This window comes from Camelus ferus, chromosome 4 (genome assembly GCF_009834535.1).
Source record: "Camelus ferus isolate YT-003-E chromosome 4, BCGSAC_Cfer_1.0, whole genome shotgun sequence".
Lineage (NCBI taxonomy): Eukaryota > Metazoa > Chordata > Mammalia > Artiodactyla > Camelidae > Camelus > Camelus ferus.
In genome coordinates, this window is record NC_045699.1 from 56,805,645 (window position 1) to 56,821,236 (window position 15,592).

At 48.2% G+C, this 15,592-nt stretch overlaps 1 protein-coding gene across 4 annotated transcripts; it reads right to left on the bottom strand.

Moving 5' to 3' along the window:
• Positions 1-679: 679 nt before the first annotated feature.
• Positions 680-10,529, bottom strand: ALAD (aminolevulinate dehydratase). Of its 4 annotated transcripts, XM_014568001.2 has the most exons (13): positions 10,381-10,503; positions 10,220-10,303; positions 5,111-5,294; positions 4,102-4,152; positions 3,570-3,666; positions 3,069-3,204; positions 2,878-2,961; positions 2,689-2,777; positions 2,422-2,477; positions 2,247-2,334; positions 2,072-2,158; positions 1,600-1,729; positions 680-834 (listed from the first exon to the last, which is right to left on the bottom strand). In XM_014568001.2, the coding sequence occupies exons 3-13, from the start codon at positions 5,221-5,223 to the stop codon at positions 776-778; spliced, it is 990 nt and encodes a 329-aa protein (XP_014423487.2). In that variant the 5' UTR covers positions 5,224-5,294; positions 10,220-10,303; positions 10,381-10,503; the 3' UTR covers positions 680-775. The 4 variants fall into 4 exon arrangements, with proteins under 4 accessions (XP_014423487.2, XP_006195077.2, XP_014423488.2 ...); XM_006195015.3 differs by lacking the exon at positions 10,220-10,303 and having other exon boundaries at positions 10,381-10,529; XM_014568002.2 differs by lacking the exons at positions 10,220-10,303; positions 10,381-10,503 and adding an exon at positions 7,031-7,148.
• Between the last annotated feature and the right edge of the window lie 5,063 nt (positions 10,530-15,592).

Sequence of the window (15,592 nt, forward strand, 5' to 3'; positions counted from 1 at the left end):
GGTCTGTCCTGCTATATCCCCAGGACCCAGCACTGTGCCTGGGCACAGAGCAGATGATCTCAAAAAATAGCTCTTCACTCAAAGCCTTTTTGGTGGTGGCATCTCCAACAGTCACAAACTCTCTCTCTGCTTCTGAATTCTGATCCTTAGGCAGCATTTCTGCCTGTTAATGAATAAGTCTTCTCTGCTCATTAATGAGTAATTTTTCTCTGGGTTTATGGCTCAGAGTAAAACAGATCTCAGGCAGCCTGGAAATCATTGGCCTATGTGGGAACTGCCTTCCAGAGGAATCAAAGCAAATCTGAACCCTAAACCCAGCATGTCAATCTAGGCCTCGGTCCCAGTGTGCCCAGCTCTGCTGCCAGAGGCTTTGAACTTCCCAGAGCTTCTTAGGGTCCAAGATCTAACTGCCCTCCTTTTCCCTTATTGCGCCAAGCTCTTCTCCCAAGCCCCACCAAGCCGATGCCTGTGACTCATGGTGGCTTTCAAGCTGAGGCCACGCCAGAGGAAGAAGCCGGGGTGGCAGAGGTGAGCCTCATGGCTGACCCAGGGGAGAGAAGGGGAGGCTTAGGAGAGCCCGTGAGGATGTGGCTGCGAGTGGGAAGATTTGGCACGCTGGCAGCAACCACCCAGGGCTTCTGGGTGCCTGCCAGCATGTAAGCAGGAAGAGGGCACGATCGCACAGTTCTAAAAGCAGCATTTACTTTGGTTTTCACTTCTCCAAGACCTGGGAATTTTAGAAGCTCTAGTTCTTGGGTCTTGCATACTTTCTCCATCACTCCTTCAGCCACTGCAGTAGCTGAGGCGTGTAGTAGGTGATGATGATGTCGGCACCTGTGTCGGGAGGGAAACAGGAAGCCGGGGAGGGGCCAGGCATCAGCTCTGGGAATACCTTCTGGGAGACGAGGGTCAGGGAGGTAAGAAGGCTACTGTGAAAGAGGCACAGCCCTGGGTGTCCCAGCCTAAGACTGAGCTCAGTTCCGGTCAATCTGAGCCCTGTACCCTGTGTGACCTGGGGGGAAGGCATTTTATACTGGGCCTCAGTTTGCCAATGTATAAAACCGCACAGTGGGGGAAACTGTAAGCTGTGTTTCCTCCTCAAGCTGTGTGCTTAACCAACAAAACCATCTCCCATTTATGAGTGATAAGCATATGCCAGTTACATGCATCATCTTATTTCATCTTTTTTTGGGGGGGTAATTAGGTACTTTAGTTTACTTATCTTTTTTAATGGAGGTACTGGGGATCAAACTCAGGACCTTCTGCATGCTAGGCAGGCACTCTACCACTGAGCTATACCCTCCCCTTCATTTCACCATCTTGACAACCATCTTATCCCTAGTTTAGAGACGAGGACACTGAGGTTGGAGTGGCTTGTCCAAGGTCTCAAAATCGAAAAGCAACAGGGGACTCCGCTTGCTTCACTGTTCCATATTCTGTTCCCTAGTTTCACATCGCTTCCTCAACCTGTCTGTTTAGATCACTGGTATTTCCAGGCAGAAGACCTTAGGCTGTCTCATGACTTTGATTCCCTATTAGGGCAAAGTGCTTGTTGGTCCCTGTGGCACATGTCAGAAAACCCCACCCCTGCCTGCTTACCTGCTCTGCGCAAGGCGGTCATGACCTCCAGCACGGCAACCTTGAGATCAAACGCCCCAGCCTGGGCTCCGTGCCAAAGCATGGCAAACTCTCCAGAAACGTGGTACACAGCAAGAGGGAGCTCAGGGTGCTGCAGAGAAGCAGTGGGGACAGACAAGTTGAAGTGGAAGGTGGATGTGCCTCAGGGAGTGTCCCTTCCTCCCTGCCCCATGTGTGACCGTCTTGAGCCCCACACCCTGAGCGTGATACTGGCAGCTTGGCCCATTCTTGAGCCATTAAAGCAGAGCTGTTCCAAGACTCCCGCAAGCCCTGGTGCACAGGGCCACAGGCAGGGACAGGGAGGGGGAAGGGAGGGTTCCCGTTCTGGGGCAGATCGCTTCCAACTCTGGGATTCTGCAGTCCCTCGATCCAAGGTCCCAGAATCTGTGGACACACTGTCATCTCCCCTCTGTGGCCTCTGCCCTGTGCTCACCTTGTTCTTTACCTCCCGCACGATGTCCAGGTAGGGGATTCCTGGCTTCACCATAAGCATGTCGGCTCCTTCCCGAACATCCCGGTCCTAAGGTATGAGGTATGGTGTGGGCAGTGCCCGGGAGGTGAGGTGAGAGGGGGACAGGCTGGGTGGGGCTAAAGCTCTGGTCACTCACCACTGCGCGGAGGGCCAGACCTCGCGCTCCGGGCGGCAGTTGGTAGCAGCGGCGATCTCCAAAAGCTGGGCTTGACTGAGCCGTGTCCCTGGGAAGCAGAGGCACCAGGGTGGGCTCCAGCTTTGGGCTATCGGGCCATAGATTCAATGGCAGAACCCTATCTGTCCCCACTCACCGGAAAGGTCCATAGAAACAGGAAGCAAATTTGGCACTATAGCTCATCACTGATACCTACGGGGAGACAGTAGGTGTCGAGGCTCAGCCAGCCCTTTCCAGGTGTCCCACGGTGAAGGACAGGGAGAGAAAGGACCCAGGCTGGAAATAGAGGCCTGTGTCTAGCCCCATTGGAGCTCCAGGCTTTGATTTCCCCATCTCAGGTACAGCTAGAGGTGCAAGTCTGGTCCAGGCTCTCTCACCTCCCCTTGTCTCTCCCTGCACTTACCCTGTTGCCGAATCCATGTGCCATCAGAGCCTCCTTGATGGCTTCCACACGTCCATCCATCATGTCCGACGGGGCTATCACCTGACACCCTGAACGGCAGAGGGTGGCCTTCAGAACTCTGGGACCATCCCACTCGCTCTGCCACCTCCCCGACCCAGAGATGCACATCCCTGACGGTGGTTCACTCACCTGCCTTGGCATAGGCCAGTGCCACCTCCGCCAGCCGCTGGCGGCTCTCCTCGGCTTGGAATGAGCCATTCTCACTCAGAAGCCCTGCGGGACAGATGGCTGGGTTTGGGGGAGCATCTCAGGCCTTGGCCCGTCCCCACTGCAGTGGGAGTTCAGGGGGACGGCAGGGCTGGCGGAAGGAGGGAGCTCACCGCAGTGACCGTGGGAGGTGTAGGGGCACAGGCAGACATCACAGGCCACCAGGAGGCTGGGGAAGTTCTTGCGCAACAGACGGATCGCCTCAATAGTTGGGGAGTCCTCAGAGTCGGCTGCAGAGCCCCGCTCATCCTAGTGGCGGGTGGACAAAGTGGTGTGTTGGTCACGTGAAGCTGTTGGGAGGCACGTGGCCAGCCATCAGAGCGCAGCCCCAGCCCTCCTTTTATCACCACCACCGTCCCTGGACAAGGAGGCACAGTGAGGACTGTTCGCATTTTGCAGAGGGGACCTGACTTGCCCGTTCAGGGAGCCACGGCCCTCCTTAGCTTCCTGACCCTACATGGCTGGTGTTTGAAGGGCAAGGGCCAAGGCCATTCACCGGTGGCCCCAGGGCCAGCACAAGGCCGGAGCGAGGGTGTGGTCAGTGTGGAAATTCAGCTAAGCCTCACCCGTCCTCCCCTTCCCTTTCCCTCTGGTCCCCTCCTCTGATTCTTCACCTTGGGGACTCTGCTGGGGACACCAAAGATCAGGACACAGCGCAGGCCCTCCTCCACCAGGGGCTTCAGCATCTCTCCTAGCCGGTTCACACCATACCTGCGTGGAGGGGCTAAAGTGAGGCAGGTCCCAGGCAAGGGTCCCTCCCACCCCTCTGGCCTGTGCCTCTGTTAAGAGCCAAATTGCACAGGCACCAGGAGGGCTCAAGCCCCACAGTATAGACTGGAAAACTGAGGCCCCACATAGCAGAGCTATGGGATTCAGGTGTGGAAGGCCCTTTCAAGGTTCTGTTTTTGAACTCCCTTCTGAGGTTTAGCTTTCTTCTGCTATGATGCCTCTGGTGGTGGGTAGCTCATTACTGTACGAGGCTGCCTCTTCTGTTGTGAAACAACTCTGACCCTGAGAAAACCCTTCTGAACTGAAGTTGTCCTCTCCGGATCGTCTACCTCCTGGGGCTGCTTCTGCTTCCTGGCACCTCCACCTGTGAAATTGCTCCCTCCAAAATAACCCTGCCCTCCCCTCCAGGTCTCCTACCTGGCCACTCCTGGGAGGCTGGCGATAGGCTGTTTATCATCAGGAACATCCCTGCAAGAGTGGGGGATGGGCTATGGATTGGTAGCTGTGGGAAGGGCCAGTGGTGAGGGGGTGACTAGGAGGGATGCTTGGGAAGCTGGGAAGGAATATGGAAGTAGAGGTGGTGGGAGGAGGATGGGATCCCGGGTCTGGTTCCCCTGCCTGGCCAAGCCCAGGGCCTGAAATAATAATAGGAACAACAAGAATAGCAGTGACAACAAGCAACTGTACTATAAGAACAGTACTCGGAGGAAGGAGTCAAGTGGTTATGAACTTGGACTCTCAAGTCAGAAGGTCCTTGCTTGCTATCTCAGCCACTTACTGACTGGGTGACCTTGGCCAAATGGAATTTTTTTTGAGTCTCAGGCCCTTCATCTGTATGCTGGGTGGATTCATTCATTCTCTTGACAACTATTTACTGAGCACTTATTGTGTGCCAGGTACTGTTCTAGGCTCTGGCGATACAACCGTGAACAAAACAGACAAAAACCCCTGCCCTTGTGGAGATGACATTCTAAGGGATAATCTCCGTATTTTTCTCATATGAATACTGTCAGGAGTGAATGAGGTAATATACGTAGGTGCTTGGCACAGTACAGTAGTAGCTGGGACACAGTTAAGTCCTCAGTTTAAGTGTCAGCTGTTGCTGTTATGAATGGTCATGACTGTCCCCTCTTACATGTACACAGCACTTTACAATCTACAGAACATCTTCTCAGCTTCTGCTCTATTGCAAAAACTCAGGATGACAGTCAAGGGTTATTTTTATTTTCCAAGTGGAAGGACTATTTCTTCCAAGGTTTGTTTTTTCCCTAAGATGGCTGTCCTTAACCCAGTAGGCTACTTCCAGTACCTTGAGCTCCCAGCTGGCAGCCCACTTTACCACCCACAACCACACAGACACCTGCCCACTCCCACAGACCCAACCCACCCCCTGCAGACCAGAGACCTGGCTCACTTGGGGACTCACGTGACAAAGATGGGGTAGATGAGGTTGGAGGCACTGAGGGTGGTGGCGGCTGTCTGCCAGGTCCGAAGCAGTGGGTGGAAGTAGCCGCTGTGCAGGACTGACTGGGGCTGCATGGTGGGCAGGGGGGCACAGGGCAGCCTGCTGGTTGGAATGGACGGTTTCTGGGGGGTCTGCGTGCTCAACTCTGTGGGAGTGATGGCAGGTGCATGAGACATGGCCCCTGGCACCAGGAGATGGTCACATACCCCCAGGCTCTTCCAGATTCCTGCCTCCCCTGCTCCCTGCCCCAGTGCTACTCCTCGTATGGTTCACCAATCCCTGCCTGTCTACACCAAGTAGACAAAGGAAAGTAGGCGTTCAGAAACTGAATTTCAGAGCGATTTGACTCTTAATAATATAAAATCTGGGTTCGTATTTTATATGGTCTCTCTTTTTTAAAACAACATGTCTCTAGTAAATTCACTGTATTTTATCAAAGAATCAGTCTGGGATGGACTGGAAATTAGTATGAGAAGCCCTGATCAAGCCACTACTTAACCTTTGTTTATTCCATGAACAATGTCATGTGCAAGGCAGAACTTTTAGAAAAGCACAGATAAGCAAAGAGAAAACTCTTCCGTAATCCTACCTCTAAAGAAAAGCACTGTTAACCCCCTGGTTCACGGACTTCTTGTCGGGCAGGACACTAAGAGGATTAAAGAGCATCTTGCCCGACAGACAGACAGACAGACAGACAGACCCCCTGTGGAGTAGCCACGGAAGCTGTCTTTTCCAGCCTGAGACCTTCCGCTGCTCCTCAAACACCAGCCACACTTGGCCACCTTCTGGCTGTCTTCCCACAACCTCCCCACCCCCAAACCCTCCCGGGTTCTCCCCCAGACGGCCCCTCCTTCCTCTGGCACTGCAGCAACTCTTCTTGCCCAGATCACAATCTCTCTTACATAACAGTTCTCTGTGGACCTAGCTTGTCTTGTCTCAGTAGGCAGAGCTTCTGCAGGGCAAGGTCCAGAGTTAGTTCATTTTTGCCTCCCCCACAGCTGTCTGCCACCCAGTCAACAGGTAATTACATGAAGTACAAGTACAAGGTGCCCTAAACTCCAAGTAAGGGATGTAAGACTGGAGGAAACTGGGGCATTAACATTTGTTTCTTGAGTACCTACTATGTGCCAGGCCACGCTGGGCACTCGCACATATGATTTCTCATCGAGTTGGCACTGCAGTCCTGGGAGGTTGGGCTGACCAAGTGCATCTTGAAGAGGTGGAGCCTACTATGAATGAACCACGGCTTCCAATGTGAGTCAGGAGGCAGGAGAAGCTTGTTGGAAGGAGATAAGACTTGAACTAGGTTTTGCAGGATGCGGGTGTTCAGCTTGGCAAAGGGAAAGGCGAGAGCGTTCCCTTAGGAAGGGAAGAAAGGGGCCAGGGTGGGGAAAGAGGCTGGGCTGTGGACTGTTCTGAGGACTGGAGGCAATGGAGGGTGTATGTTTGGAGGGGAGGGGCTGAGGTGGTGGAAGGAGGGCAGACTGAGGACTAGGAAGATTTCTGAGCAGGAGGCAGGGGAGTGGCCTGGTCAAAGCCTGGCTTTAGGAAGATAATTTTTGCAGCCTGAGTAGAGCAGACTAGAAGCAGAGGACAGAGGCTGTGGGTTCAGAGGGGCGGAGAAGGAGGGGCCGTCAAAAGGCGGCCAAGAGGCAGTCTCTAGGGGCCGATGCTCTAGCTTGCTTGACCCTGAGGGCAACAGAGACAGGGACAGGCAGGAAGAGGGCGGTGGGGAGCCAAGCTTGGAGAGGAGGTGGAGAGCTCGATTTCAGACACTTCCTTTTGGAGGTGCCTAATAGCCAAGTAAGGGAAAAAAAACAGAGCCACAGATCTCTCCCTTTATGAATGGAACCTCAAGTCCAGAGAGAGGCAGGGACTTACCCGAGGCTGTACACTCTCTGGGCCTGGTGTTGGGGGGGGGTCCTTTAGTACATTGATGATGCCTTCCTATCTCCCACCTCCCAGTCTCCCAGGCCACTTTGGCTCCCTCCCAGCCAGCTCAGGGGCCTATCTTGTCTGATCCTCCTCCTGGGCAGGCTTGGGGTTATCAGGAGCCACACGGGCTCCACCCTACCACCAGTCCCCTGGGCCAGCACATCATCTGACCCAGGGGCAAGCCAGGCCTCCCCAAAGATGTCCCAACCCCCATATGAGCAATCATCCAGCAGATACAAAGTCCTGAGTGCCCATTCTGTGCAACATTCTGCTTTCAGGTCTAGCCCAGCCTAGGTTAAGTCACTTGCCCAAGATCACGCAGCCAGTTAGTGACTGAGCCAGAATTTGAGTTTGTGTTAGAGTGACTGCAGGGTTTTACCTAATGTACCCAACACTATTGAAAAACACTTGATTCAGTAGGCAGCTATCTACCTATACTCTCTCTGCCTTGGGGCTGGAGAGATGGAGGATACCAGAGAAAAATATACTGAGTGAATGTTACGTGCCAGGCACTGCACTAGGTACTTTATATATATATAAAATCTCATTTAATTGCTGGGAGTTGTTCTAATTTTAGTGATAAGGAAACAGAGGCTCAGAGAGGTTAAGTGACTTGCTCAATGTCATTCTGCAGAGTCATATCATGTTTTGAAGCTAGGTTTTTATGTCTCTGACTCCTTTCCCAGAAAACAACCTTTGTAGCAGCAGGCCCCTGGCTTCTGGAATCTAAAGCTGCATTCCAGTAGCCTCAACTCAGCATCTACTTCAGAAGGCTGAGGAGCAAATAAATGCCTTCTGCTTATCGGAAGCAACAGGGCAGGGCTGCCCAGGGGCCTTGCAGTCCAATTCACACAGAGACTAGGGGCTTGGGGGTATGGGTCAAGGGAGGAGGGTGAGAGTGGTGAGAGGGGGGACTTACTAGGGCGGTCCACTTGTATCTGTTTTTTTAATTTTAGGATTCAGTGAGATTTGAGAAATGGGTAAGAGAGCTGAAAAAATTAAAAAGTTAAAAATCACCGAGCTTGTTTAATCCCTTACATTCTGATGTGGAAAGAAGGGAACAGAAAGGCAACAGGAGCTGTTTGACATCCACAATGACTCAGGTATAGAGCTAGGCTTGATCTTGGGTCTCTTGGCTTCTCCTCAAGTGCCCTGTTACCTGCACCAATGCATAGTCATTATGTTACAACATGTGCTTAATAAATATCTGTGGAGTAAAACAGAGCAACAGAGGTGCTTCTCTCCTTGCAGAGTCAAATCCAGGTGGAAGTTTTGCTTTGTAAAAAGTCCCTCACAGATTGGAAGATTTTCGCATACTGGGGAGTGGTACTTCTCCCAAATCAAGGGAGCCTGGAAGCCACAGCTTAAATCCTGTTACTCCACACTGAAGACAAGGGCAAGCCATCATGGGATTCAGAACAGGTTAGTTAACTGGAAGGCTGTATCAGGCAAAGCAGAAAGAACAATGTTTCAGGGTCAAACAGTCCCAGGGCTGATCTGTGCTGTGTGTGTGACTATGGGCAAGGTTACAGAGTCTTCATTTCATAATCCATAAAATAGGAATGATACTACCAAACTCGCAAAGCTGTAGAGAAGATCAGAGATAGGAAAGAGGGACGTGCCTGGAAAAGCAGCCACACAGTAAAACTGGAGCTACTTCTACTACTGTTAGGAGTAGAAGGGAGCTGGAAGTCGATCTCCTGGTGTGCCATCACAGCTGTGTCTTCTGCACCACACCCAGAAGGAAGAACTTTCACTCAAACCAGTATGGGCCACAGAGTGTTCCAAGATATCTGAGGTGGGGCCCCTGCCTTCCAGCAGTTTATGTGATGGAGGAGATACAATCACCACACAGATGCTACAGTAGAGGGGTGGACTAGGTGATATGGGAGGGACCTGTGTCTCTGGGAGTCGAGGATGGATGACTTCATGGAAGAGGAGACACTGAGGGATAAGAAAATTTTCAGATTGACTGTGAAGGTAACATTCTCAATTTGGGAGTAACCTAAGTTGGGCCCTGAGAGCTACATTCTGGAGGGGCTGAGAAGAGCTGTAGGACCAGAACCTGCCCCTACTCCCCATGTTGTGCACCACCGGATTCCAGAGGCTGTGGTTTTGGCACAGCGGGCTAGGAGCTGCTGCCAGCTATGGCAGGCTCTGCCACCAGCAGGGGAGGCAGTCAGGAGGGCCAGCTAGGTAGAAGGTGGCCAGGGCTGAGAAATCCAAAGCCCCAGCAGCACCCAGGATAGCGACTGTCAGGTAGTTCTAAAAAGGGACCGATAGGCTGCCTGTTTATTCAACCCACATTTCCTGAATATCCACTCTGGGCCTGCCCCAGTGCTAGAAACAGGGATTAAAGAGAAGAATGAGACCCAGGCCCTGACTTGGCTTTGAAGAGCCCAGTCTCCTCTGGGATTAGACATTTGGAGCAGTAAGGAGAATTTGCCAGTTTCACAAACTCCTAGAATATTGATTAAGAGGGTTCTTAAAGTTGTCTGATTACATCATTGAAATGATAGGGAAACTAAGCTCGAGAAGGGCAGACTCTGGTCCAAGATCACATAGGGGGGTCAGTGGCAGATCTGGGGCTAGAATCCAGATATCCAGCAGTGAAGTCCTCAGTGCCCACCATTACCCCTTGATAACTTTAAGTACAGATTTCAAAGCTGCTTCTCAGCAGAGTTGGGCTCCTGAAGAGCTCTGGGTGATGTGGGTAGGGGAGGGAGGAGGTAAAAGGGCAACCTAGACCTGGCAGCAGCTGGAAGCATGATGGTTAAGCCTGTGAGTTTGGGAGTCTGTAGATGTGGGTTCAAATCCTGGTTCTGTAACTTTCCAGCTGTGTGACCTCAGTTTCCTCATCTCGTAAATAAGGACTTAAACGGACCTCAATGGGCTGTTGTAAGACTGAATGGGCCAATGCATGTAATGTACTTACAAGCCAAGCACAGAGTGGCTATTATTGTTTGCACCTCCCTCCCCCATCCTGCGAGGCACCTCGGGCTCTGCACTGATGGAGACTGCCCCCGCGATCTCCAAGGAAATGGACCCCAGAGAGGAGACTGGGAGCCCAGACCCGGGCCTCCCAGGGCTACAGCCATGCAGAGATCCCGACCCCGCCGCAGTAGGACAATCTACCTCTAAGACCCCAATTAGGGGTCCCACAGTGACTCCGTCCCCGGGTGCACCGCGAGCACTTCTGCCGTACAGCACAACCTGGATCTGGAGACACAAGGCTCTTGGTGCCACAGTCCTCGCCTCCCAGTCCGCCATCTCGCCGAGTCCGGCCCCCTACTCACCTATCTCCCTAAGGAATCCGAGCCGCCGCTCCCGCCACCGCAGTCGCGCGCTTTAGTCTCCCCGGGGCCCACGTGGGGGCGGGGCGGCTTCCCCGGAAGCAGCAACCCCCTCACAGCCCGCCCCAGACCTCCTGCAGGCCACGCCCCCTGCGGGCACATTGCCTGAGGGCAGGTCAGCTCCGGCCGCGGCCCCGCCCACGCACGTCGGCAGGCCTGGCCAATCGAGTGTGCCGAAAGGGACCGCCCCTCCCTTCGCCGGGGTCCGCGCATGTGCCGGGGAAGGCCCCAGGGAGCCCACTTGGGGGCGCAAGAGCAGTTCAGGAGGGGTGCTGCGTGAGAGCCGGCTGGGAAGGCGGTAACATCTCTAAGGTTTTCTTCACAGCCCTTCTCTTCCCAGCCTATCACATACTTGGCGCTGGTTGTTTGTGGAAAGAACAATTACATGTCAAGGACATTAAAATAACACCATGATGTCCAACACAATAGCTAAGTCCGTTTTTGCCATCTGAACATTTTAAAGTTGTTGGGTTCAGCACCGGGCTGCCATCCAAGTTTCCAGAGAAAATTTATTCCAGCGTAATTACTCAGGGCTTACTCTGTTGCACAGTTTGGGAGATGTGATGTGAAAGACATGGGCACTTTGGAAAGACTCCAAGTCTGAGAGGGGCATCCGACCTCGCTATCTATGATGGGTACAATGAGAAATTTGACCAAAAGTCGGGTGGTAGGAGGGCGGTGCGGCAGAGTATGTGCAAGGGCAGGAGGGATCTGCTGAGGCTTATGGGGCTTGGATGAACTGGCAGGATCGAAGAGTGAAACAGGGGTAGGGATCCATAACCTAGCAAAGGAATTTCTTTATAAAGGTGAGAGGGATTACTGAAAAGTCAAGTCTGAACTGTGAAGGATGCACATGGGTGTATGACATTTATTGTCAGATTTTATTTCTCAAAATTTGTACACCAGACCTGTTTTATACCTCTCCAAGTCGAAGAGGCAGAGGCTTAATGCTAGGGAAATAAGACACTGCTTAGTTCCCAGCTGCTGGAGTTCTGATTTGTGTTCAAATATGAAAGGTGGTGGAAAGAAAGTAGTGTTTTGTGTGTATGAGTCAGGGACAGTACCATACATTTCACATTCACTTATCTAATTTTGACAATAACTATGTTACTATGAATTTTATAGATTGGAAAAAACAATCGCCGGAAGATTAATTTCCCCCGTCACAGTGGGCTTTCTCTTCAATGTCTGCTAACCATACTCCTTCAACACGTAGGGGTAATTATTGTTTATTTTTCCCCCCAGTTTAGATCCCCTGCCCAATATTTCTTTCGTGACACCTGTTCCATCTCTGAGTTTACTGATAACTAATTAGGACCGTTTACCTCTAAGATCTCAAACAGGGGGGGAAATTTAAGAATGTTACTGTTTGGTGTAATCTGTTTTCCCTATGTCTCTCTTATTTTTGACTGAAAAACGTGTTCCCACTTCCTGCACCCCCCTTTAAACTATAATTTTCTCTTAATCTGTCACTCTTATCCATAAAAAATATTGTGAATGCAATAATACAAATAAATCTTGAACAGAATGTTGAGCAAAAGGAGTCAGACACAAGAGTACATATTGTATGATTTCGTTTATGTGAAGTACAAACCCAGGCAGAATTAATCTGTGCTAGAAGTCAGGACGACTACTACTGGGGAGATAGGGAGTGACTGGAAGGGAGCCCAAAGGCTCTTTTTTAGGGTGCTGGTCATGTTGTTTATTGATCTCAATGTGAGTTTCATGGATGTGTTTAGTGTGTGAAAATTTATCAAGCTCTGCTTTTATTTGCCCTTTTTGGTATATTTTACTTAAGACAAAGAAAAAAAACCCCATAAAATCCAAACTCCACCAAACTATTATGAATACCTCCCAGGTAGTTACATGGCATTGTGCTAAATGCTTGTGAAGAGCATAAAAAGAACTAGAGATTAGTGGTTGCCAGGGGATGTGAGGAGGAAAGCATGGGGAGGGAGTAACTGTCTGACTGGTATGGGGTTTTATTTTGGGGTGATGAAAATGTTTTGGAACTAGATAGAAGTGGTGGTCGTGAATGTGCTAAATGCCACTGAGTTGCCTATTTTAAAATGGTTAATTTTATGTTCTGTCAATTTTATATCAGTTAAAAAAGAAAATTGCTTCACCAAATGCAGTGTGATATTCTGGATTGGATCCTGGAAAAGAAAAAGCACATTAGTGGAAAAACTGGTGAGATACCAATAGTTTGGTGTTTAATCGATAGTTTGGTTTTTTTTGTTTGTTTGTTTGTTTGTTTGTTTGGTTTTTTAGTTTTGACAATTGTACCATGGTTATGTAAGATGTTGACATGAGGGGAAATTGTGTGATGGTTATATGCAAACTCTCTGCACTCTTTGCTACTTTTCTGTAAATCTAAAATTGTTCAAAAAAAAAAAGGAAGGAGCAGCAGCAGCCAGGCTATGGGCCACTGGATCAGAATCCCAGCTTTCATAAATTAGTGGTAAGATCTTGGGCAAGTCAGTTCTCTCTGATGAGCCTCAATTTCTTGTCTGTGAGAACAGGAGATTAGGCTGCAAAAGTAATTTTGCATCGGTAAGGATGATAATCCTCCCATCCTCCGAACCCAGATCACAATCTCTAGGCATGAAGAGGAGAGATGAGAAACAGATGAGAAACATTACCCTAGCCTAGTAGAGAAACTTCAAAATCCAGATCCTACTACAAGGATGATAGAGGTGTGGCTGAGAAAAACCAGTGGATGACCTCAAACATTCTTCCCAGTCCTTGAATTCTGTAGTTTTAACTTATAGTTCCAACTCTCAGGAAACATTTTTCTTAGGTAATCAAAATTTGGTGAGAACTAAAGTCATGTGGAAGAAGAATTCTTTGGGGGATTCATTTTTTTCCATTTTTAAAAATTGAAGTATAGTCAGTTTACAATGTTGTGTCAATTTCTTGTGTACAGCATCATGTTTCAGTCATACATATACATACATATATTCCTTTTCATATTGTTTTTCATTATAGGTTACTATAAGATATTGACTATAGTTATACTATACAGTATAAACTTATTTGTCTATTTTATATATAACAGTTAGTATCTGTTAATCCCAAACTCCCAATTTATCCTTTCCCACTCCTTTTCCTCCCTTGTAACCATAAGTTTATTTTCTAAGTCTGTGAGTCTGTTTCTGTTTTGTAAATAAGTTCATTTGTGCCCTTTTTTTTTTTTTTTAAGATTCCACATATCAGTAATAGCATATGCTATTTTTCTTTCTCTTTCTGGCTTACTTCATTTAGAATGGCGGTCTCTAGGTCCATCCGTGCTGCTGCAAATAGCATTATTTTATTCTGTTTTATGGCTGAGTAGTATTTCATTGTATAAATATACTACAACTACTTCACTCATTCATCTGTTGATGGACATTTAGGTTATTTACATGTCTTGGCTACTGTAAACAGTGCTACTGTGAACATTGGGATGTATGTATCTTTTCATATTAGAGTTCCCTCAGAATATATATGCTCAGGAGTGGGATTGCTGGGGGGGATTCATTCTTGACTGAAGACTTATGTGGGGTAGAAGATTACAATAGAAGGTAAGGTGAGCCCTCCTTAAGCAGCCTTTGAGTAACAGGTCTAGGAATAGATTTGATTTAATAAAAAGCAGCAAGGCACTGCAGCATAGCAACATTCTAGGAAGAGCCACTTGGCAAGCAGTACACAGAGGAAGCTAGGGGAAGCAGAGATGAGGCAGGAAACTGAGCTCAAAGGAAGCCATACAAGTCCAGATGGAACTTGAGGGCTTAGCTAAGTGGTGCCCATGGGAGTTAAAAAATGATCTGTTTCTACATATATGTACCCCTATGTTCATTGTGGCATTATTTATAATAGCCAAGATATAGAAACAACCTAAATGCCCACCACCAGATGAATGGATAAACAGGGTGTGGTATATATATACACACGCACATACAGACACACACAATGGACTACTACTCAGCTATAAAAGGATGAAATCTTGCCTTCCATGACAACATGGATGGACCTTGAGGGTATTATGCTAAGTGACATAAGTCCTATGGAGAAAGACAAATACTGTATGATTTCACTTGTATGTGGAGTATAAAAAACAAAAACCAAAATAAATGAACAAACCAAACCAAACCTACAGAGAACAAAGTAGTGGTTACCAGAGGGGAAGGGGTGAGGGGAAGGAAAAATTGGTAAAGGGGATCAGCAGTATGGCGATGGATGGAAGCTAAATTTTTGGTAGTGAGCATGTTACAGGGTAATACAGAAATAGAAATATAATGTTGTACACATTATATGAAACATGTTATAGATATTACTTCAATACATTTTTTACAAAATTAGATACAATTAGAAATGAATAAATATAGAATGAATAAACTGGAATTAAACTTGAACTATTTCAATATTCCTTAATGTTCTTCTGCTCCAAAAACAATCAAATACTTTACACTGCCTATGATGTCTACTAGAAGCCAGAGATTAGTCTTTAATTACAGAGTGCAAATGTTACGCTGTATATGTGTCCACTTTACATTCTCCTATTATGAAAGAGAACAAATTTATCATAGACAAGATTATGTTATATTGATTCTTTCAAAGAATCTCAGTGCTCCTTATAAAAATGAGGATTCTTTCCAGTTCTGAAGCTGTTCTGTTAATTCAAAGGGAAATGAAAATGTGTACAGAAGAGAAAAAAAAAAAAAAACCCAAAACCAAAACAAAACCCCAAAGCCTTGTGTACATGGCACTGTGTAGAATTTTGTTATCTTTTAAAACTCCCCTTTCTCCTAGGTATTAATACTGCCAAATTAGAGATGAAAAAACTGAAGTTCATTATACTTGAAAAAAATTAATTGTATAATAACCAATTATGAAGGGCTCATCAGTGTATGCTATTTTCCCAGAGACAGTACTGTGACACTGTATCTGTTTTATCATCAATATAAATTTCAAGGGAGAAATAAGAAACAAATATATTGAATAACTTTGGCTTTCATTCAAATATAACTTTGAGAGGTGGAAAAAATAAAGGAATGCTGTTTCTGCTGTGAAAAAAAAAAAGCCACTGGGTCTAATGCCTGTTGAGGTTGTATATCTGTGAAATATGATTTGAAAAGCTATGTAGATTTGAGGTAATATAGTGTTATAGCTGAAA

What these genes read in the sequence shown, in the direction of transcription:
- ALAD (XM_006195015.3), bottom strand. Translation starts at nt 5,223, where the DNA reads ATGCAGCCCCAGTCAGTCCTGCACAGCGGCTACTTCCACCCACTGCTT. An exon ending in ATCTACCCCATCTTTGTCAC is followed by an intron (nt 4,153 to 5,110) that starts GTGAGTCCCCAA and finishes CCACTCTTGCAG; the next exon opens with GGATGTTCCTGATGATAAAC. An exon ending in TGCGGGAGGTAAAGAACAAG is followed by an intron (nt 1,730 to 2,071) that starts GTGAGCACAGGG and finishes GCTTCTCTGCAG; the next exon opens with CACCCTGAGCTCCCTCTTGC.